General features: G+C 47.4%; 1 protein-coding gene across 1 annotated transcript in view; it reads right to left on the bottom strand.

The window, feature by feature from the left end:
• The window catches only part of LOC141787652 (integrin alpha-11-like), a 54,240-nt gene that overhangs the window by 16,243 nt on the left and 14,331 nt on the right, over nucleotides 1-23,666 (bottom strand). Inside the window, exons 3-13 of the mRNA XM_074666221.1 lie at nucleotides 9,444-9,556; nucleotides 8,865-8,956; nucleotides 8,614-8,728; nucleotides 8,392-8,519; nucleotides 8,103-8,251; nucleotides 7,877-8,021; nucleotides 7,219-7,384; nucleotides 6,617-6,687; nucleotides 4,583-4,727; nucleotides 3,635-3,783; nucleotides 2,534-2,677 (exon numbers count right to left, since the gene is read on the bottom strand). Coding sequence (XP_074522322.1) covers nucleotides 2,534-2,677; nucleotides 3,635-3,783; nucleotides 4,583-4,727; nucleotides 6,617-6,687; nucleotides 7,219-7,384; nucleotides 7,877-8,021; nucleotides 8,103-8,251; nucleotides 8,392-8,519; nucleotides 8,614-8,728; nucleotides 8,865-8,956; nucleotides 9,444-9,556 — 1,417 coding nt within the window. The remainder of the gene's footprint in view (nucleotides 1-2,533; nucleotides 2,678-3,634; nucleotides 3,784-4,582; nucleotides 4,728-6,616; nucleotides 6,688-7,218; nucleotides 7,385-7,876; nucleotides 8,022-8,102; nucleotides 8,252-8,391; nucleotides 8,520-8,613; nucleotides 8,729-8,864; nucleotides 8,957-9,443; nucleotides 9,557-23,666) is intronic.

Genomic DNA, 23,666 nt, shown 5'->3' with positions numbered 1-23,666 from the left:
CTCAGGAATCCCACAGAGGCCACAGACACCTGCTACTTCTGCCTGAATGTGCTCATCAGGTATCAGGTATAAACTGTGTCTGATAAAGTGCCTGAAGAGAAACCAGAGCCTGACTTTTCCTCACAGCGTCTCTGCAGATGCCACACGTCTTTTCCTGGAGTCCATTTTACAGCCATGACCTCCTCCAATAATCCGTCCCCGTGTATTTAGACGTCTCCTGACAGGAACAGGAAGTGGTTGTTGCCCTCCGTCCAGCTGGGTTTGTTTTTCCACTTCCCTCCACCGTCTCCTGATAACTCATCATGGTGCCATTTATTTTTCAGGAGAAACTGTAACAAATACAACTTCCTCTTTTCTTCCCTCTTATCAAACTCACAGATAACGTTTGGATCAGTTCCTGGGTTTTAATCCTCTGACTCAAATATCTGGAACATCTGGACCCAAAACGTCAGGAACTTTACCTCTGGGTCGTAAAAAGACCTGAAGAGCGCCGTAAAGCCTCAGAGTATTTAACTGAGCTCCTATTCTTAGCAAATGTAAAGTCAGATGGAAAAAATCCATGTCCTTGAAAGCAACCACCCGCCTGGAAAACATTTCAAAGACGGCAATCGGACACAACGGAGCCAAATACTTGAGTCCATCAGCAGCCATGCGTGTCATTGCTCCACGAGGCATCCAGGCCCGTCGTATAACTCAGCGTGGACAGGAAACATGAGATCAGGCGTTTTTCTGGTGAATAATTGGTCAGGGAGTTGATTTAGAAAGGTAGCTTTGACTTTCCAGCTACCTGATGTGTGTGTGAGAGGCAGAGCGGGAGGTGGGAGCAGAAATACATCCAGGGTGTTTAAATCTGAAACATATGGTCGGCGAGGAGGCCAGAGAGGGACACAGCAGTCTGCAGGGGCTCAGCGCACGTTTCTACTGGAAATACTTTCTGAGAGAGAGGAATGTTATTTTCAGCAGACGATAGACTTTACTCTGCTTTTCACTCATGGTCATCATCATCTCCTCTGGGTTCAGTCTCTGCTCTATGCTGTTTCTCTTATTTATCATTTACACCATCCCTCCTCTAAGTTCAGTCACTCCTCTTTGCTATCTGTTTCTCTTATTTATTTATCGTTTAAATAATCCCTCCTTTAAGTTCAGTCTCTGCTCTCTGTCATTTGTTACTGCGTGCTGTTTCTGGGAAAGGGAAGTTGTGTATGTGTTTGTTAAATAAAATCTTTTTTTTTAGTTTCAAATAGATTTTTTTAGAATTCATATTTAAGTTAGAAGTTGTATTTTCTCTGTATGCTCTGTCAGTAGTTTACTTTAAAGACGGTAATGAGGCTTTTATTTTGAAAATCAAAAACACCTGTCACCCGTTTTAAAAGTCACGTCTTTCTTTAAATTGATAATAATTTTATTTCTGTGATTGTAATTGATTAGTCAATGTTATTTGTATGGTGTGCATGCTAACTGGTGAATTATGTTTCCAATGGTGGATAAAGAGGAAAAGCTTCAGAGTTTAAGGAGCAGAAACAACCTGTGTGTGCAAATGACAATTTGATGATTTGTGATTGACCTCAAAGGAAACAGCTGCTAATTTTAACCAATCAACAGGATCATTTACTTAAAATGAATAAAGTGGAAACAGAGAGGCTATTGTTACATGTATGAGTAAACAATAAAAACATTTAAATCTGATTTAAATCAGTATTTTTGTTGAGATTCTGAGTCGTTAATTTCCAGCTGACTCCACATTTCCCTGATTTGATCCACGCTGCAAACTAAAGTACGACCTGGTAGTTTCTGCACAGTCAATAAAAAGCCTTTCTGCACCTTCTCCTGGAGTTAATAGTATCACATTATGGATGAATAATATTCCCTTTGGCCACGGTGACACATTTTTGAAGCGGTATCCGCCCTTAAACTGTTTTCCAGAGCGCCGTGCAGCATCTCCAGCAACACCTGAGTCAACCGCGGGGCCGTGATGGATTTCCCTCCACGCGCGGCCGAGCAGCCTCACTGACGGACGTTTTACAGGGATTCCTTTCTGTTTGTGTTTGGTTTTCAGATGTTTCGCTTGGCCGTCCACCTGAGATGAAGCAGATTTTAAAGACGCTGCCTGCTTGGTCGATTCGAAACAGCTGAAGAAATGAATTACTCCGATGAGCAGGTCTGGACCAGCAGGAAGTTTCCCCCATTAGAGAAAGTTCTCGCCTCCTAATGTGGCGCTGGAAACGGGTTTGGAAGGAGCAGAATACTTTCCTGCTGAGCTCATCGGGTCTGCAGGCTGGCACGGCACAGTCCTGTTTCTGATCTGCACCGTGGATCTGGACGGGGTCGCGTGTCAGGCCTCTGTCTGCGGGGCGCCGGGCGCTGGCCGTGGAGCTGGAATGCAGCAGGGTCTGGTTTGGTTTGGTGAGTGTTACCGGACACGTCTGGTGAGGTGTGCTGGAAGTTACTGGGTCTCACTGGAGTTTAACCAGGTGCTGACCCAGTTCTGAGGATTGATTGATCCCTGTGTGAGGTTGGTCTGGATTAAACTCACCTGCTCCGTCACTCTGTAGATGTAGACCTTTCCCTTCTCCATGCCTCCGCTGAAGAACATGGGCGCCGCCACCAACAGGTTGTCAGTGACGCCGTCGCCGTCGATGTCCAGAGGAGCGATCTCACTGCCGTAGTAAGAGCCGATCTGCAAAAGACACGCACGCAAATTATTTAAAACGACTCAATCCTTAGAAAACAACGGCGTGCTGGGGCTGACGCTCTGGGCGGCGTGCTGAGCCAGACGCTGTTTGGTTTCCTGGTTTACTGATTACGACCAGAACGCCGTTTGAGCAGGAAGATCAGAGCTCGGTTAGAGTCCTGAAGCTTTGTGAATGCTCAGACTGTGAGAGCTACACACACACACACACACACACACACACACACACACACACACACACACACACACACACACACACACACACTGGGCTGAATGAACATCATTTATTGGTCTCAGATCAGAAACATCTGCCAATAAAACGACTCTTTTCTCAGGAATCGTAAGATGAAGAAAGTTTTCTGACAGGAACATCTGACGGAGACGCTGAAGCTGCTGCAGGATCCTTCAGGCCGCGGCCTGTGAAGAGCTGCCAGCCATGAGTGTAACAGTCATTAACACACACACAGTCACGTCCCCTCGGAGCGACAGATATTTTTAAACTTGATGTGACTCAGACGGTCGATAAAAAGTTCAGACAGATTCTTTGTGGAGAACTCGAGGATCCAAAGTTTCAGATTATGATAAATCAAAGTTTACGACACAAATCAAACATGAGATTTCTCTGTCACTGACAGTCAGAGCAGGATGGGATTAATATGTGTGTGTGTGTGTGTGTGTGTGTGTGTGTGTGTGTGTGTGTGTGTGTGTGTGTGTGTGTGTGTGTGTGTGTGTGTGTGTGTGTGCTGATGAAAATCAGCCTTTTATTTTTGATCACAGTGCAACAGGAAACCTTCAGCCTCAGTCTAAGACGTTTCATTTCAGCTGCAGTCTGTTTCAGAGCCTCAAACCCCCTGCTCTCTGATTGGCCAGGCCTGTGATGGGCGGGGCTATGAGCTGACCTTGGCTCACACCAACAGACACGTTTGAAGAGCGAAGCGTCCGTACCTGCTGTCCTTTGAGCGAGTGCAGGATGGCCAGGTGTCCAGAGTTGCTCAGAGTGAAGACGATGGCTTTGCCCGTGTGGTTGAACCGTGGAGCTCCCGCTACGAGAAGGCGACCGCTCCTGGCTGACACCACGGACGTCACGGTGTAACCTGGTCATGTCAAACACACACACACACACACACACACACACACACACACACACACACACACACACACACACACACACACATTGAACGGATGTGTCTGTAGATGAGGTGTTAGCATTGCTTCAGGCTGAATCCATGAGGATGACCTGTGTGGTGGAGGAAATGTAAAACGCTGTAACTGAGGAGCTATCTTCACGTACGCAGCGCTGAATATTCTTATTTCTCAGGTTTCTCATGTTTCTCAGGTTTCTCCTTCCAAGTCTTTGATTTCATCCTCTCTGTGTAAAGTTTCCACTTTCTCCCTGTGTACTTTTCCACCCTCAGCTCTTGTCTCATCCCCTCTTTTTCCCAGCTTTAGCTCTCTGCCTGCCCGCTCCACCTCATATTACTGAGTCTAGATCAGCGTCCACTGGCAGCCTGTTGGATAAGCTCAGGGAGAAACCGCTGATGGTGAAAGCAGAGGTCTGTGGTCTCGCAGTGAGAAGGGGCTGGATGTGATGGGAAGGGATGGAGCAGAGGGTACACTCTGTAACGACGGGCAGCAGCGAGGAGGACGGTGTTAAACCACGTCTCCTCCAACACATGAACGTGTGAATCCAAACCAGCTGCTGGTCCACCAGCTGCTGGTCCACCAGCAGCTGGTCCACCAGCAGCTGGTCCACCAGCAGCTGGTCCACCAGCAGCTGGTCCACCAGCAGCTGGTCCACCAGCAGCTGGTCCACCAGCAGCTGGTCCACCAGCAGCTGGTCCACCAGCAGCTGGTGGACTGAAACGTTTCTGACTACGCTTTATCCATGCTCACCCAGGTAGGCCCCGTGGTTCTTCAGCTCCTCAGGGAACTCCTGTGCATAGGCAGACTTTGGAGGGACCACCTTCCCTTGACGGGTTTCCTTCAGCACCGCTCCGTTCCAGTCATAGGCACCAACAGCCCCCACCAGGACCCCGTCCTAAAGGAGGAGCATTAGAGTTAGACTGGACAGAAACAACAGCCATGGACCTGGTCTGAGACTGAACATGCAGTCATGGACAGGAGAGAAAATTCAGAGCAGGAACTTTTTCCAAAACACCGATCAGAGGAGGATGGATGGACTGGAAAAGGATGAGAGAAAGTCGACAGGATCTCAAAGAACCACAGGGTCCAACCAAGATCCGAGGAGACCATCTCTGAACCACTACACGTCCAACACATCCAACAGTACGGCTCACCAGATCAAGAGGCCAGTGAGTCTGTGACACAGCTTTAAAGTTGGAGTTTCCAGAAAGTTTAAAACTTCAGATGCAGATAAAAAGTTTTTTCATCTGCAGAAACTAAATCTGCTATTTTCACGTTAACAAACCAACGCGTGTGTCACAGTCACAGCTCCCTGAACGACCAATCAGGTCTCTGAGTGTTTTTAACCCCCCCCCCCAGCAAAGAAACAAACCAGCAAGTGTTATAAGCTGCAGACACAGGGGAGAGGCGGGAGAGGCGGGAGACAGGGGAGAGGGGGGGAGATGGGGGGAGAGGGGGGGCTTTCTGTGCTCCATGGCTCACCGTCCTGTGTATCAGTGACACCATAATTACAGGGTTCCTCTGCTTAACGAGAGCAGTTCCTCTCCTGCTCTCGATTTGCAGAAACACATTTTCCAGTTTGAGCTCGCGCTGGACGCCGTTCAGCTCCGGAGAGATGGAACTGCGTGCTCACCCCGCTCGCACGGCGTCACTCTCTGACAGCGGCGTATGCCAGTGTGGTCGGCTCTGTTATGGTCCGAACGGTCTCCATGGCGAATGAGTGAAACCCCAAAACAGTTCAATGTTCAAACCATCGACCCATTTCTCCTCCGGAGGCAGGAAGACGGTCCCAGCTCAGGCTGAGGGAGGGGGTCTGGGTTTCCAGAAACACGTTTATATAAGAAGATACCTCAACGAGGAAACGAGGCTGGAGACACAGAGAAACGTTGGTTTGATCAGATCTGGAGCTGATCTCTTCACAAACTGTTCAGTGTGTTTGGTTTTAGCGTGACGCAGCAGACTGAGAGACCGCTGTGGATCCAGGAGAGTCTGGATGGTTTACGACGAGAGGAGCTTTCACAGTTGGCACCTGGCGCTCGCTGCGTTCACCAACCTTATCCACTGAGTCCATTAATTTACCCGTTTCCTCCTTCACAGCCCGGACTTTCTTTCCAATAACGTCTCCGTCTCTCAGCTCCCAGGTCGGTGTCCCTGAGCATCTCCTGGACCTGGCTCTGCACGCAGAGTTTCCAGCTGCTGCTGCCACCCAGCTGCAGACTCTGGTGTGTTTTTATTTTCCTCATAAATGGAATAAATTTATTCCTCCCCTGACGAGTCAAACTGTGAGCTGGAAAATCAGAGCATCATCAGCGAACGTCTGGGCAGAGACAGACAGAGAGGGTCTGAGCAGCAGGTGGGGACAGGGTCTGACTCTGATCCTCAGAGCCAGCACACCTGTACCTGTCCCCACCTGTACCTGTCCCCACCTGTACCTGTCCCCACCTGACACCGCCCAAAGCCTCAGGGTGGAGGAAGAGGAAAACAGCTCTCTGCAGCAGGACCGTCTCAGTCTCCAGCTGGAGCTCCCCGTGGGAACAAGCGGGGTCTTATTACCCATCACCACTCGGCTGAAGTGGAAAACGGCCGCTCTGCGCTGTCAGGGACCCCTAAATCAGGCTGACCTGGGCCTCAGGGGCCACACAGGGGCCACACAGGGGCCCCTCAGGGGGACCGGGGAGTGATACACGGCAGGCTGCTGGGAGGAGCTATGACGCAGCACAGATTGAGACAGTGTGTGTTGTTTGATGATGTGACAGACGGTGGAGGAGCAGGAATCAGACTCACCTCCACGCTGTGAGCAGAAAACCCAGCCTGAGACATCTGGAGGCCAAACGCCGTCCCGTTAGCGCTGGTTCCTGTGGAAACAAGACGGTCCGTTACAGTCTGAGGCGCTGAGGAGCCAGAGGAACCAAACTGACAAACCAGCCAGAAATAAACACAACTATTATTTATTATTCATCAAATTACTTCATCTCACAGTCCCAGGAGTTTGTAAAATTATAACAAAGATACAGCTGGATACTGAGCGACTCTCTGAACTGAGGAGTTTAGTCCAGTTTTCACGGCTGAATGAGACTGACCCAATGAGCCTCAGACTGACCCAATGAGCCTCAGACTGACCCAATGAGCCTCAGACTGACCCAATGAGCCTCAGACTGACCCAATGAGCCTCAGACTGACCCAACGAGCCTCAGACTGACCCAACGAGCCTCAGACTGACCCAATGAGCCTCAGACTGACCCAATGAGCCTCAGACTGTTCTGGTTGGTCTGGTTGGTTCAGAGATCCAGTTCAGCTCTGATAACTCGTCTGATGAGCTGCTCCGTACCAACCTAACGCCAGCTGATCGTAACCTGATGGATTTATAAACGAGTGTTTAGGGAAACCTTCCAAACTGAAGATGCGTTCTCCGAGTGCGTCCACGATGTCCTTCAGCGCCGACTCATCGGTCACGTTGAAGAAGTGTTTGTCATCGGGGTCACTGGCGATGTACTTGATCTCGTTGAGGAAGGCCTCGGGGTTGATCCCTCTGCGGTTGTAGTAGCCGAGAACCTGTGAGGATCAGACCAGAGGAGAGGCAGCGTCATGAATCTGTCTCAGTTTATCAGCCCTGTCAGAGCTTTGAGCCCCTTTCAGGGGATTTTACTTTTCTATACACGTCGACCGGTTGGTTTTAAACCAAATGACGTCAGAGTTTCTGCTCAGATGCTAACGCCAAGCTAAGCCCTTTGATGGATTTCAGCGGGCTGTTAGCCGTACCGGTGGCTGTGTGGTTTGGGGGATATCGTTTACACCTTTAACAGCTCTTCCACAGAGCGTCACGTGGAGCGCTCCATAGAGCGTTTGGCACCGTTCGTACCTCAGCTCTCAGAGATCTGCTTTAACTGAGCTCCATGAGGTCAGCTCACCGCCGTTTACAGCGTTTTAATGCTGCGCTGGAGTTTTATTAGCCATCAGGAAACTGAGCTGGAGCTCATAAAGCGTCAGCCGTCCCGCTCAGGTGAGTAATGGGTCTCAGGTGAGTAATGGGTCTGACAGACTCACAGCGATGGCGTAGCGGGTGATACCGTCCCGCTCACTGTCCTCGATGGCCTGCTGGAGGTCGGGACTGTCATGTGACTCTCCGTCGGTGATCACGATCATCACCTTCTTGGCGCCGCGCCTGCCTCCTTGTTTGAAAGCCTCCGAGCTGCAGAGAGACAGATTCATTCATTACAGACTCATCAGGGTAAAAACAGGGACACTGTTTGTCCTAATGGGGACACCGTACCGGGCTATGTTGATTCCCAAAGCCGTGTTAGTCTCCTCCCCGCCCCGCTGGTTGATGCTGCGAGCTCTTTTCACCACTTCCTCCACAGATTTGTAGTCGCTCAGTTTGAATTCGTGAACCACTTTTTCCCCGTACTGAACGACCCCGACCTAACGAGACACGAGACAAACAATGAGAGCACAGCCAACCTCAGGGCCGCGCAGCGTCCCGTGAGCACAGGTAACGTACGGTGAGTCTGATCAAACATCAACAAGTCTTTTCTGGTGTCCTCTCTTCCTCTCTTACTCACCTGGATCTGACCCGGTCCGATGTGAAACTTCTGGAGGACGTTGATGAGAAACGCCTGCACTTCGTACCAGGGGTAGATGGAGTTTGAGCCGTCCAGGACGATCACGATGTCCATGTAGGTCTCACACCCTGCAGAGCACAGACAGGTCAGACTCAGGGCGGCGTGCACGGAGGAAACAGGAGCTCAGAAATGAGGAAATCATTTTGATACTTCCTGGCTTACTCTGAAAGGCGGGAGCGATGGTTCTGGAGAACTTGAAGCTTGCGTTGACTCTGGAGCAGATGCCGGTGCTGTAGTAGGAGCTGCCGCACTCGTAGGACCAGAGCGGCCCGCAGGCCTGGGACACGAGAGGAGAACAGACCAGACCAGCGTGAGAACCACCGTGTAATCAAAAACCAATCTAGCTGGATTTTCCGTGTTGACCACGGCTTTTTATAATCACAGCAAAGATCATTCAGTCTTTTCTCTCTCACCACAAAGCTGTTGTCCTTGGGGTTGGTGGTGAGCGTCATTCCCAGCCTCATCTTGTCTTTGCGCTCTGATACGTTGGTCAGAGATATCCTTCCTTGAGGGAAAAAGAGTCTCAGTCAGAGGATCCTGGATTCACAGACTCACATAAAACACGCGCTGTCCGTCACAGACCAAACAGAGTCCACCATCTGGGACTTGGTTTGTTGTGACTGTCTGGGCGCAGTAATAACCGTCTACATCCTGGGATCCACACGTTGACTTGAGAAGAGCCTCAGCTCGCCGCCTAACCAGCGCCGCACATGTGCGACCAGTATGAAGAAGCATGCGGTGAGATGTGTGGGATCACACATGTGTGGAAACGAACATAAACCATTTAAGAAAACAGTAAAAAGTGGAATGACTGGTATGGTACCCACAGCTCTGCCTCACACATGCCAACATGATGTTTACTGAGGCCGATGGAGAAAGAGCGAGCAGACAAACACGGAAACAACACGTGAAGACACACCAGTCCAAACACGTGGAGGTGTGAAAACACGTGGAGGTGTGAAAACACGTGGAGGTGTGGGAGGATACTGTACCTAGGTTGAGCTTGGAGCAGCCGTTGCCGTTAATTCTTCTGCTCAGTGAGCATTTATACACGTCCCCCGTCTGATACGGGCCGTTCATTTCATACGGAGCTCCGACCAACAGCCTGCAAAACACAGAGCGAGCAAAAGACAAATATCAGATAAAGGAGTCAGGTCTGAGGAGGACAACAAACGGACAAATATCAAGAAAAGAAAGGTCAAAGAAGCAAAAAAAGGTTTTTGAAGCAGAAAGTGGATTTCAGGGGGTCCAGAGTCTTTGTCCTGACTCTCTGTGGGAACATGACGCTCAGTGAAAACATCAGTGACCCAAACTTTACACAGGAGCTGACCTGGACACGTCCTAACTGTTATTTACTCAGAGTTAACTCAGCGTGTTTCATTATGTCCGACCAGACTGAAGCTCCATGAATGCCTCTGTTCACAGCCAAACACAGGATAAATACTCAGATATATATATATATATATATATATATTACCACATTATCTCCACAAAGAGCTGCAGACACTAGTTTTTGGCTGTAAGTAAACAGTAGATTACAGGACGAACGTTTCACAGAAAAGACTTTTTCCCAGTCCTGCAGAGTGAGGTCCTGCAGAGATTAAACAGTGTTAGGAAAATCAAACCAGGTACAGAGAGTGGTTAGATCAGCCGTTTATTTATTCATTTATTTATTTATTTATTTATTTATTCTGCCTTCTTGAGGGAAATAATTTTAAATTTCATGGTTGATAAAATCTAATCAGGGAAATGTGTCATCAGAGACCGCTGATGGAGCTCCTCTGATGGAGATCCGCTGATGGTGCTCCTCTGATGGAGCTGCTGAGCTCTGGACTAACGCTCACATGACGACGTGTTTCTGAGGAGTCACTGCGCTCGCCCTGACAGAGGGCTTCCTGCGCCGGGTCGGCGTGCTTCAAGAAATGTCACCAACAGGGTTTAAAGACTTGATGTGATGGAGAGTTACAAGATGCTTGGTGTGTTTACTGGAGGCCTGATGGAGGCCTGATGGAGGCCTGATGGAGATCTGATAGAGACCTGATGGAGGCCTGATGGAGGCCTGATGGAGATCTGATGTAGGACTGATGGAGGCCTGATGGAGGCCTGATGGAGGCCTGATGGAGGCCTGATGGAGGCCTGATGGAGATCTGATGGAGATCTGATAGAGGCCTGATGGAGGCCTGATGGAGGCCTGATGGAGATCTGATGTAGGACTGATGGAGGCCTGATGGAGGCCTGATGGAGGCCTGATGGAGGCCTGATGGAGATCTGATGGAGATCTGATAGAGGCCTGATGGAGGCCTGATGGAGGCCTGATGGAGGCCTGATGGAGATCTGATAGAGGCCTGATGGAGGCCTGATGGAGGCCTGATGGAGGCCTGATGGAGGACTGATAGGGGACTGATGTAGGCCTGATGGAGGCCTGATGGAGGACTGATAGGGGACTGATGTAGGACTGATGGAGGCCTGATGGAGGACTGATGGAGGCCTGATGGAGGCCTGATGGAGATCTGATAGAGGCCTGATGGAGGCCTGATGGAGGCCTGATGGAGGCCTGATGGAGATCTGATAGAGGCCTGATGGAGGCCTGATGGAGGCCTGATGGAGGCCTGATGGAGGACTGATAGGGGACTGATGTAGGCCTGATGGAGGCCTGATGGAGGACTGATAGGGGACTGATGTAGGACTGATGGAGGCCTGATAGGGGACTGATGGAGGACTGATAGGGGACTGATGGAGGCCTAATGGAGCACTGATAGGGGACTGATGGAGGACTGATGGAGGCCTGATGGAGGCCTGATGGAGGCCTGATGGAGCACTGATGGAGGACTGATGGAGGACTGGGCGGAGCTGTAACTCAGCAGAGTGTCAGAGATAAGAAGTCTTTGTGGGGAACACAGTTTAACGCTCGTGTTGTTAACGGGGATCTTGATGAGGAGCTTGAGGGTTTGTTGTTTCTCCATCTGGTGATGAGCTGTTTCTCTATCGTCAGGTTTCATGTTCAGAGTGAATGGATCAGTGTTTTTACGGCTCAGAGCTATAACAGAGTCACCAGGTCCCAGAGGTTCAGGGCCTAACGTACGTGACGTGTCATGGTCAGTAACATGACACAGCCTGGAGCCCTCAGCTGGCTTACTGTAGGCTTTTTATTCACTCTGTGCACAGAACAAACCATATCTTTAGTTTATGACCAGCATCGTTCATTAAAAATATCAGCGTGTGTGAAGAGAAAACACTGTAAATAAAAACAACAAGACTTAAAATAACCAGGAAACACCAGCAGCCCTGAAGTTAATGTGACAGTAATTCTACGTTTGGTTGTAAACTCAGAATAAAAAGGTTAAAGCTCCTGTGAGGAAGTTTAGGTTTGTGTGGATTCTGGCGCCCCCTCTGGACAAAGAGGTAAGCTTTAACTCTTTGCTGATTTTGTCTGTACATGAAAAAACGTCGTCCTCTGATGAAAAGTCAAACGGTAGAAATGACTCCATGAAAAGATGAAGTTTTCGAGCTGATGGTCAGGTTCACTCCTGTAGTTCGTTCAGCTGGATCTCTGTTGGATCTCGTTAGTTTGTCGTTCTGTGGGTGGGGTTGTTTGAATTAGCATCAAAAGCACAGAGGGTGGAGTCCTGGTGGCAGCGTTTGCTGGTTTGAATCCCAGCTGTGACTATTTGCTGCATCTCTTGCCCCACATTTCCCGTCTCTCTTCAGCGTCCAACCCCCCGTCCACAAAATATAAGATAAGATCAACCTCATGGTCCCTGAAGAGATATTTGTCATGGATAAGTGCAGTGCTGCTCACATTTGATGCATCATTCGCTCATTCATACATTCATACTGATCAACAGTATACAATTTATATATATATATATATATATATGTATCTTTTCCTCAGCAGCTCCTTGTGGCAGCTTCAGAAAAAAAAAAAAGCTCCAGTTAAAGTGAAACAAAGCTGAAATGAGGAGTGACCGTCATTAGGAACAAATAGCTGAGGGACTGTGTTCTCACTTAGTTATGATGGTTTGAGGAAATAAGTAATAATAAGTAATAATAATGATAATAATAATAGTAATAACAATAAAAACAATGGTAAACAAACGTTTCTTTATTGCTCTATGACTCATTTAAAGGACTACATCATTAAAAACATTTTTCCAGCCCAGGCATCTTGGAGTCTTTGTTTTATTGCTCAGTTGCGTCATTTTCACCCTCATTTTGTTTTCACTTTCCAAAAGTCATCGAACCTCTTTTGATTTAAGGCTTCACTGGCATGTCACATCCTAAACTAATCTCACTCCTGGAAAAGCTTCAGTAAATACAACGGGTCGACTCGGACTTTAAACAACTGAGCACGTCGTAGTGGTTACCGCGGGAACGCAGCGGGCCGAAGAGCAGCTCCCCAAAGGAAAGACACCCGACACCACTTTACAACAAAAGCAGACCACAAGCAGCCTCCTGGACTCCAGGGTCAACGACTCACAACTACAGAAGGAGAGATGTAAAAGTTAAGGTCTTTGAAAAGTGCCCCGAACTTCCCAGAGAGCACTCTGGGAATATTCAGCGTAGAGAAGGTTCCTTTAATCGTCTCAGCTCAGGATGACGTGACCTGATAAGCCTGTCGTCATGGAAACAAAGCATGGGTTGGTCAGAGAAGAGCTTTTACTGATGACACTGATTTCTAGCTGGGGTAAATTTTGGACCTCACATATTTCTTATTGGAAAACAGCAGACAGGAAAGAGCCCACAGCCAATCAGAGGAGAGGGCTCATGTCCTCCACCGAACCAGTCCCAGGAATGTTTTCTTTGTGCTGCTCTCATCAGCACAGCCTGAAAAGTCATCCAGACCCTGGAAACCAACGCTGCGGCTCAAATGTCCGACGGACTCATCGACATGCTTTAAAGGTTGGTCTGAAACATAACTCTGAAATAAAAACACGATACAGTCCTCTTTATGACGGTTTTACCACGGGGAGCTCCAGCACACCAGGAGAGTTTGATGATGTAAATAATCATTCACAACGTGCTGGCTCTGAGTTCCTGGAACCTTCTTTAACCCCAGCAAGAAGGTTCCTGGGGCATGTCTGTGAGGCGTTAGCATGTTTTTCCCATGCATACCAGGAACCAGGAACCAGGGTTCATTCAAGGTTTATCTTCCTCCCAGAGTCCAGGAGCAATCCGACGGGTTGACTGGTCACATCACATTGCTCAGACACGCTAACTACGGGTACTTGTTAGCCCTGTGATAGGCTGCTGACCTGTTCAGGGGACTCAGCTGGGATAGGTTCCTGCTCTGTTTGCACTTTCAAAAGGGAAAAGTGTTGAAATGTACTGGTCCAACTCCCGAAAAGTCCCAATAGTGAAACCATGACTGATACCCTGACTTTGTTATCATCCGATCCTGATACCGTCCTGATCCGATACCAGCATCTCTTTTGCCTTTCTAGCTGGCCCAGTTGTTAAAAAACGTGTTAATGTTCGTGAATGGGACAGTGTTTAGTTTCCGCAGCAGCTTCTACCATCACAGTCTGAACGTGACACGGGAAAAAGCCTAAAAACTCAGGTCAGCTGGTTCACGAGCTCAGTCTGTGGGTTACAACGTTTTTCTGTCAGGATTCAAAATGAACCAACACTTTCAATCATATCTGTGTCATGTGGTGAGACGTTTTCGTGGCAGACGTATCTTTATTGTGGCTCGACATGTGCTTGTTGTTGTATTTAGCCCATAAAGGGAAAAATTAGCACTTGTTCATCTGTTGCTGTTACAAAGTGTCAAATCATGACGAGCAAATGTTTTTGAAACAGTCCATCACTGCACATCAAAGAGCGACTCAGTGATTTTACATCTGAAGCCAACTTCAGAGTCTCTCAGACTCTGGGAGTCGTTTTCACCACAGAGCTCATGTTTTCACTGCTATTAATATCAGGGTTACTGCTCTGGGTATTATGATCTCCTGGAGAGAGGAGACAGAGCAGCACAGGTTCACGTCAGGGCACAGCTACCTGGAGAAAAAGAGCCCATTGTTGCCGTCAGCTGGAGTTTCACCAGGAGCTGGTCGAACCCTCGTGCTGCAGAGCTCATTACGGCCTCGGTGGATCATCCAGTCAGGAACGGCCACTAAAAAAACCTCGACCAAAACGAATTCATGGCTATTTTCTGCCATGGTTACCAGGGAATACAGGGTTTTGGGGTTTGAAGAAGCGCCATCTCCAGGCCCAGGCTGTCATTAATGTGGTGATGTTTTTCATATTTGGAAGGAAATCATGTATATGCTGTGAAACCACATCCCTGCTCCAAACAGGAGCGTGCTACTTGGATGTCACGCTAGCTCATCACATTCCTGTTGTCTCTATTAACAGGAAAGATCCTGTTCTTTTGTGAGCGCTGCCTCGTAAAACCAAAAGAATCATAATGAACACATAAAAGTTTCCTACTGACTCCGTTTGGAGCATCTCTTCACTTCCTTCAAGTGACGGGGCGAGTCGATGACTAATGAGATGTTTGTAAGCACAAACTCGATGCTCTCCTTTACTGAGCCACAAAGTATGTTGGTGTTTTCTGAACAATGAGCTGCAGATTTAGCCATGCTTTCAGGATGGTGAACCACTTTCTCAGCAGGGATTGGACGGATGGGGATGGATTAAGTTTGATGAATTCGTCCACGTCTGCTGAATCTCCAGAGAGTTCCCTCATCAACAGGTCAAAGTTTCACTCGTTCAGCGTCTCAGTGAATGTCTAACTGCTTCAGCCACCACCATCCCACAGGCCGTACAAAGCGTCGCCTCAGTGACATCACACATTGGGCTCTGATGTGTAGTTTTGCTGCCCGTTAACAGAACTCGCCATGTTGGAAATACTGAATCAGGCTACGGTCGAGTTAAGACAAACCTTTGTCCTCCTCGCTGAGAGCTGCAGTGTTCCTGCACGCTGCACATCCTGTGACCTCAGTATCTTTAAAACTAATCACTGACACCAGCGTTTGAACGAGTTCACAGACAGAGACATTAACCATTCAGACCAAACATGTTTTCAGCGCCAGGCTGTCAACACGTTTGTTTCTCCAGCAAAGATCAACTTTTTTAATGGGTGTAGATGAGGCCTCTAGGGGTTTTGCAGCCAGCCTCCAGTGGTCACTAGAGGAACTGCAGTTTGTAGCCCCATTTTGAAGCCTAGAGGTTTTTACTTTAAAAATCCTTGCTGCTACCAAAGCCACATGTTATTTTACTCAAGCTGTCCTTTGTTTTTGCTCATGATAAAAAAAGACACCCTGAAATATCTCACACAGCGTATTTTAAAGGACTAGCACGCACATTTGGGCAGATAAAGTTGGTTCCCGGAGGAAATATTTCAGCAACTTTGTTTTCCCCCTGAACTTTTACACCATCAACACTGTGCGACTGAAACTTGGAACATCTGATGCAACTGTTGCTCTTTTACAGGATTTCGCTGCTAACGTTCCTGTGACCCAACAGCTTCACTGCAACAACACAGGTTGTGACGATGCCAATCCCATTAAGCTCAGTGGCTAATGTTAGCAAACTAGTTTTAGCATGCTAATGCTACAAATTGTTACAGTGAACTTGAAGAGCTTGTTTTCATTGGCACTGTTAGCAAGTTGCCTACGAAGCAGGATGATTTTTCACACGGTACGAGTTACCTGCTAGCCTCGAGCTAACCCTCTCTGACATCAGATGTGTCCTGAGCATGGACTGCAGCTTTGCATCATCAATCATAACTGCCAAAACACCGGTGTCACATAGTTTCCTAGCAAGGGGTAGCTAGCTGGTTAATGTGGCTAACTTCCTGTTACCACTAACGTTATGTAACTAATAAAACTATTCAGTGGTTTTGTTTTTAATAAAACTTCTACAGCTTGACAAAGTGCTGCAGCTGAATGCTGTCCTATTATAGCGAGTTGTTTGTTTTGCAAAGGTTTATGGGATACGCTGAGCTACGGCACATGTGAGGACACACTGCAGTGTTACATTAACCCTGTGAAAGCTGCAGCCCCTGAGCTGAGACACAGCGACTGTCAGATCCTCAGCCCCCCCAGCTTCTCTGTCCAGTCTTGTTTGGTAGTTTTCAGAGCTCCTCGACTCTGTGACTCCTCTGTCTCCAACTTAAACTCTGGGGAAGTCTTTGAGACCTGGATATGGACCTTACGGTCACATGACTGCGTGCGTTGAGTCTAAACTAACATCACATCCAGCTCTCCACGAGCTCAGCTGGCGTGAAAGCACTTTTCTTTGCAGCTTTGCAGACGGGCTGAATAAAAGGAGCACTATTTAAAGCTGGCGGTGAAAGACTTCACAGACTCCCTGCAGCTCTTTGTGTTGTGCGACTGGTAACTGAGCTCAGGAGTAAAGGTCAGGCCTCCTCTGAGGAGACCTGGTGCAGCTGTAGAAAAATAAACAGTGGAAAGAGAAGGCGGGAGGCTTCTGTGGTCCACGGCTCAGGTATGTGGGTCCGTGTATCCCCAGCGGGTCCAAAGAGCCAAACGTTTTGGGGATTGGAGGTGATGTGGCCTCTCCTCAGCTCCCCGTGGAGCCTCATTCTGGCAGAGTGTTTAAAGGCCCATTATGCTCATTCCCCACGTGAGGAAGTGACACACTCCTGACACAGTGACCTCTTGGTAGCTCCATCAGTAAGTACGGACAGAAACTGTCAACAGGAGGGACAGAGACGTCTGAGCCTCCGTGGTCTCACAGGAGGACCTGAGATCTGGGCCATTTAAAGATGAAATGTCAGATTACCACATGCCTGGCTCGGGAGGAGAAAAACTCTTTACACAGACTGTTTTAATCTCAGATACATGAGAGCGCTGCTCCATGCAGACCAACATCAAATAAAAAACACGGCTGTCTTCATTCGGTCCTCAAAGAAAGCCTTTTGACTGGGGCTACATGCCTGTCTTCCTTCAGGGTCGGGTCATAAAAAGTTTTTTTCTCCTCTTTTTAACAGAGTCACTTTCCAGCTGTGATCCTGTTCCTATCCAAACACAGCCCAGGCTCCTGGAAAGCCTGGAAAAGCTGACCGCGCTGCGTCTCAGCACAGACGCTCACGCAACATCAACAGGAGTATCAGTTTGAATCCTCAGATGAGGTTAAACCACCGAGGGGGGAAAGTGGGAGGAAGTCGCTGGACATGAACCCACAGTTCAGCAGAGGTAGGTAACCAGTTCACTAACGCACCAACCAAAGACTAAAGACCCGTTTTTCAACACTGCATCTCACAGACCAGCACATAAACACACAAAACGCCAAAATCAGCAGAAACAGCCAACAGTTGGTGAGCACATGTTCCTCTGAAACGCCGAGTGACACTTCAAAGATGCACTTTCATCAGAAGAGCCGACTCAGTCTGGACGTGAAGGACGTTACCTCATCCAAAACAACACACAAACCCCCAAACCTCTGAGTCCACACATGTGGAAATCAGAGACACCTGGATTTAATGTCGTTACTGTCGGAGTCATCGTCAGGACTCCACAAGACGGCGTCCCTGGTCCGGACTCGCTCGCTGCCATTGGTGGAAATCAACAAGTTCAGGGCCGTCTGCTCGTCCAGTCAGTAAACAAATGGGATTGTTAATCCTAAAGTTCAGTTACAGATCGGCCCGTTTGGCTGCAGCATTGTCCGCCTGAACAACTGCAAATAATCGACCAGTTAACTAAGTACACCATGAAGGAGACGCAGGAGTTAATCACCTCATTATTAAGGCGACTCTCCTGAAAAACCCCATCAAACAGGGTCAAACTGTGCATGTCTACCTCTCATTAACTGGTGACTGGTTACAGCGTCACTGAGAGAAGATAATAAAACATGTTTAAGGCGGAAAAATTAAAATTAAATAACACCAGACACACATGGACAAACAGCTGTAACCCGTCAGTCAATCAGGAAAACATAGAGAAAGAGAAAGTTTGACCATCTTAAAGGCAGGAAATGTGTGAGGTGTTTCTGAGCAAACAGTGGAAAACATCTATCTTACTTTAAGCTTCTTACTAACCATCCAATCAGCTTGTTGGAGTTTTCTCGTCCTGAACAAACAGAGACTGTGAAGCTTTCAGTAACAGTCATGATGTTTAACTGAACGCTCTGATTTTCCAACCTCAACATTCCCATCTGATGCAGAAATCCTCGACTCTGTCTGTGAAATGGTGAAACACTCCTTCCTCAAACAGCTCTGTGAGAAAAATAGTTTTTTTTTTCTGCTGTGAATCACATTAAGCTCCTGTGGGGGCGCTAGAGGGAGAGGACAAAGACTTTAAAACACAACATCCCCTCTTTAATAATGCTTATTGTTACTTTAGTGGACTTTACCCAACTATTTCAGCACTGAACACGTTCAACAGACCTCTAAAGATTTTTAATACTCTTTTCTCTTCTGTTATGAGTTCTTCCTAAATTATTTCTTTAAACTTCAAGTTTCTTTCTCAACCTTTAGACCAAACATTATTTTGTGAATCCTTTTAGAGACTGGTTCACTCTCACTTATCAGGGTTTTTACATCTTTCTCAGATCCTGACACATTCCTCCGTCCAGCTGAGAAGTGTCTCACACACACATACACACACACACACACACACACACACACACACACACACAGACACACACACACACACACACACACACACACACACACACACAGGCTCAGTTTGTGCTTGCAGCTGTGAGCTCACACTCCTCCGCAGACCGCTGCACGGAGCAAACGACCCTTAGAGCTAAACTCTGCGGGTGACACATTTTCCTCCTCAGTGAAACCAACGAATCGGTGAAACCAGTGGATCAGTGAAACCAGTGAGTCGGCGAAACCAGCGAGTCGGTGAAACCAGCGAATCAGTGAAACCAGCAATCGGTGAAACCAGCGAGTCGGTGAAACCAGCGAGTCGGTGAAACCAGCGAGTCGGTGAAACCAGCGAATCAGTGAAACCAGCAATCGGTGAAACCAGCGAGTCGGTGAAACCAGCGAGTCGGTGAAACCAGCGAGTCGGTGAAACCAACGAGTCGGTGAAACCAGCGAGTCGGTGAAATCAGCGAGTCAGTGAAACCAGCGAGTCGGTGAAACCAGTGAGTCGGTGAAACCAGCAAGTCGGTGAAACCAACGAGTCGGTGAAACCAGCGAGTCGGTGAAACCAGTCGGTGGGACGAGGCCCCTCTCTACTGTTCTCTTCCTGATCCAGTGATCAGATTTTCCTAAAACCAGAGCCTCTGCTCCTGTAAACCGTTGTTTCTCCTGACTGAAGGTATTTCAGAGAGGATTTGTGAACACCTGTGTAAAATCCCAGAGCACCTTTATCTCCTCCAGGCTGGAGCCTGTTTCTACTTTAGACGTTCCCCTCAGTTCGTTCAGTGTCTCCTGTGGTTATCAGCTCAGATAAATCAGTCTTTATGTGAAATCTCTCTCCAGGATGACTCAAACACACATGTTTGGAGCTGCTGACCTGAACCTGGGAGAAAAGGGATACTGTGTATTTCTGTTACTGCCACTAAATCTTATAAAAACTCCCCAAACAGCATTTTTCAGTCTCTGACTCCTCTGCACCTGTGTGTTCCTGGTTAATATCAGAGCGTCGACGTGTTTGACGTGTTTGACGCGTTGAGCTGCAGCCTGCTTCAGTCACATCTCTCAGCCTTCACTGTCACTCTACTGTGTTTTTATTACTGTTAATTAAACACACATTCAGAGCATGTGTTAACGACTGCTCTCTATGTGTTAACGACTGCTCTCCATGTCCTCTCTCTTATTAACAGCTGATCACTCTAATGAAGCAGCATGTCTGAGAGAAACGTTTTGATTATCAGTTGATTGTTTGGCTCAGTAACGTGTTTTCATCATGTTGGATGGATCTGACTCAGAGGAATTCAGCTTTGGCCTCCAGGACATTTTCACGAGGATCAACTTGTTGTTGCTTTTGGCTTTGATGGGACTTTTTGTCATGAAGTGAAGTCATCAGACATGTTGGACCATAACAAAGAAAGCCTTCAGCCTCTTTAAGCTCAGACACAAACAGCTCTCAGCACTGATCTCTGTCACTGACCCACCCTCATGATCTGCAGCTGAACCTGGACTAACCAGGTTCATCACAGACCTGACCCCCAGACAACCAGAGGCTCTCAGTCAGACTCTGCTCTGGTCTCAGACCCTGAGGTCCCTGACAAACATCGTGGTCTGGGACTTCCTCTGAGTTCACTGGTTCCAGTCTCAGCTCCTGGACATGAACACACACACACACACACACACACACACACACACACACACACACACACACACACACACACACACACACACACACACACACACACACACACACACACACACACTGTCCCATTATCTGGTGAGGAAGCACTAAATGTAAAAAACTGGTCCACCTCTGAAACTGGTCTTTGAATGAAACCAGGACCCTGAAGAACCGTAATCAGCTCCAACAAATTTGTTGTAATGGAAATAAAAATTATCACCAGATTATGAAGCTCATTGAACTGGAGTTGGGCTCTTTATGTGGTCTCTGTAGAGAGACCAGAGACTGGACCGGAGACTGGACCAGAGAGAGACCAGAGGAGGACCAGAGAGAGACCAGAGACTGGACTGGAGACTGGACCAGAGAGAGACCAGAGGAGGACCAGAGAGAGACCAGAGACTGGACCAGAGACTGGACCAGGGACTGGACCAAAGAGAGACCAGAGAGAGACCAGAGAGAGACCAGAGAGAGACCAGAGAGAGACCAGAGAGAGACCAGAGACTGGAGCAGAGACTGGAGCAGAGACAGGATCAGAGATAGACCAGAGAGAGACCAGAGACTGGACCAGAGAGAGACCAGAGACCAGAGAGAGACTAGAGACAGGATCAGAGAGAGACCAGAAGGAGACCATAGAAAGACCAGAGACAGACCAGAGACAGACCAGAGAGAGACCAGTGAAAGACCAGAGTCAGGATCAGAGAAAAAGACCAGAGGAGGACTGGGTTGTACGTAGACTGGGTCCAGTCAAACAGTTTTATCAGTTACAGTCTCTCATGTCTGGAACAAACTCCCAGCTCAGATCAGGGAGTGAGAAGTTTAAAAACTCGTTAATGTTTCTGAAAAACAAACCTGCTCTCATGAATCATTTCCGTTTCCTCCTTTGAATCCGTCTCTGGGGGCTCGGAGCTGGACCCTGGTTCTCATCAGTTCATCTGTTTGTTACTTAGTCTGTGTGACACCAATCTGTCCTGTGACATGACTTTAATCTATCTTTTTCTTTTATACATTTACACTAAATCAGTATGAATTGTTGTAACTGAGTAAGAAAAACCCAAACTGATGAGTGGTCGGTTTGTTAAAGGGACCATTCATCAGTTTCTGCTGTAAACCACAGTCTGTTGTATTCATTGGGACCTTTACTAAGAACTGAAACTGAAAAACAACAAATGCTGTTTGACATTTAAACCCCCTGTAAGGACTTTATAATGATCCAGAAACAGTCTCAGTTTTATAATTGACCTGTTCGTCATCCACAGTTAAAAACTGATCATTTCTAAACGCTGTTCCTCACTTTACAGAGACAGGTCGGAGATTCAGTGGAGAAGGCAAATCAATTTACAGCACGAAGACCAAAAGTCTGTTTGATGACACTTCACTAGCCCCAACGTTTAGCAGAAAGAAACATGATTTATCCCTGTTCCTCAAGAAAAGGATAGCTCAAATTTATATCTTAGTAATTAGCTAAAGGCTAAAACACAAGCTAAAAGCTAAACCATGAGCTAAAGGCTAAACCATGAGCTAAAGGCTTAAACACGGGGTCAAGGCTAAAATATGAGCTAAAGGCTAAAAAACAACTAAAGGCTAAAAAACAACCTAAAAGCTAAACCAGGAGCTAAAGGCTAAAACACCAGCTACAGGCTTAAACAGGAGCTAAAGGCTAAAACAGGAGCTAAAGGCTAAAACACCAGCTAAAGGCTAAAACAGGAGCTAAAGGCTAAAACACCAGCTAAAGGCTAAAACAGGAGCTAAAGGCTAAAACAGGAGCTAAAGGCTAAAACACAAGCTAAAGGCTAAAACACAAGCTAAAGGCTAAAAAACAACTAAAGGCTAAAAAACAACCTAAAAGCTAAACCAGGAGCTAAAGGCTAAAACACCAGCTACAGGCTTAAACAGGAGCTAAAGGCTAAAACAGGAGCTAAAGGCTAAAACACCAGCTAAAGGCTAAAACAGGAGCTAAAGGCTAAACCAGGAGCTAAAGGCTAAAACAGGAGCTAAAAGCTAAAACACAAGCTAAAGGCTAAACCATGAGCTAGATGCTAAACCCAGGTTAATGTGTTTGTGCTAACGTTGTCTCCAACCCACAGCCAGCAGTTATTCTGCAGTGGTCTGTTCAAACTTGAGAGTCTATCAATAAAATGAAGAGCCAGGTTACGTTAGCTCTGCTTGGTGAGGTTGGAGTTGGTAGATGAGCTCTGGTAGGACAGAACCAGGATTCACTAACGCTACACGTTACAGACACGTCAGAGCACCGCGCTGTGAGGAACACTGACACAGAGTCTGCTCAGCTTCAGGACGATAAAACTACAAACTGAGGTTAAAAGTTTGATCGTTGACACATTTAAACAAAAAAAACATTTCCTCATCTCTTTGCTCTCTAGGAAAAGTTTTCTTGGACAGGGAAAAGTAGTTTTTAAAAGAAGATCTACTTTCCAAAACAGATGTCTGCTTTTTTTAGAGTCACATCTTTGGGACAGTGGGTGAAGGTGCTCATGGGAAACTGTGTCATTATCCTGGAAAAGCCTCACAGTGAATCATGAAAGTGTTTTCTAATCACTCGTCTGCTTATTTTAGGATTTCTGTCTGAACACTCTGGATTTCCAACAAACACAGATTTTACTGAGAGGAGTTTAAACTAAGTCAAAGGTTGAAGGAGGTCTGCTGTTGTCAGCGTTTCAGATGGTGAATGACTAATGCTATCGATTTTCTGGAGAAGCCAGTGAAGAGAAGAAACAGAGGTATAATCCAAATATCCATAAACAAAGCTAATGACTCACAGACGCACAGAAGCTCTGCTGCAGCTCAGCGTGGGTCTCCCAGTGTTTGCTGTGAGACTTTCTGAGGAGGCCAGGAACTAATTCTGTCCACCACACGGAGCCAGTTGGCCTAATAACAGCGTGCATGAGGACGGAGTTAGTGCGGTGAGGTAATGTGATGAAGACGTCCAGAAAGGAACTACAGTTTGTTTAGTAAGCAAAAATA

The sequence above is a fragment of the Halichoeres trimaculatus genome, unplaced genomic scaffold (genome assembly GCF_033239565.1).
Source record: "Halichoeres trimaculatus isolate MK-OKI-2021-1 unplaced genomic scaffold, fHalTri1.1 fHalTri1_scaffold_3, whole genome shotgun sequence".
Classification (NCBI taxonomy): Eukaryota; Metazoa; Chordata; class Actinopteri; order Labriformes; family Labridae; genus Halichoeres; species Halichoeres trimaculatus.
This window is presented reverse-complemented; position numbering and strand designations above follow the sequence as displayed.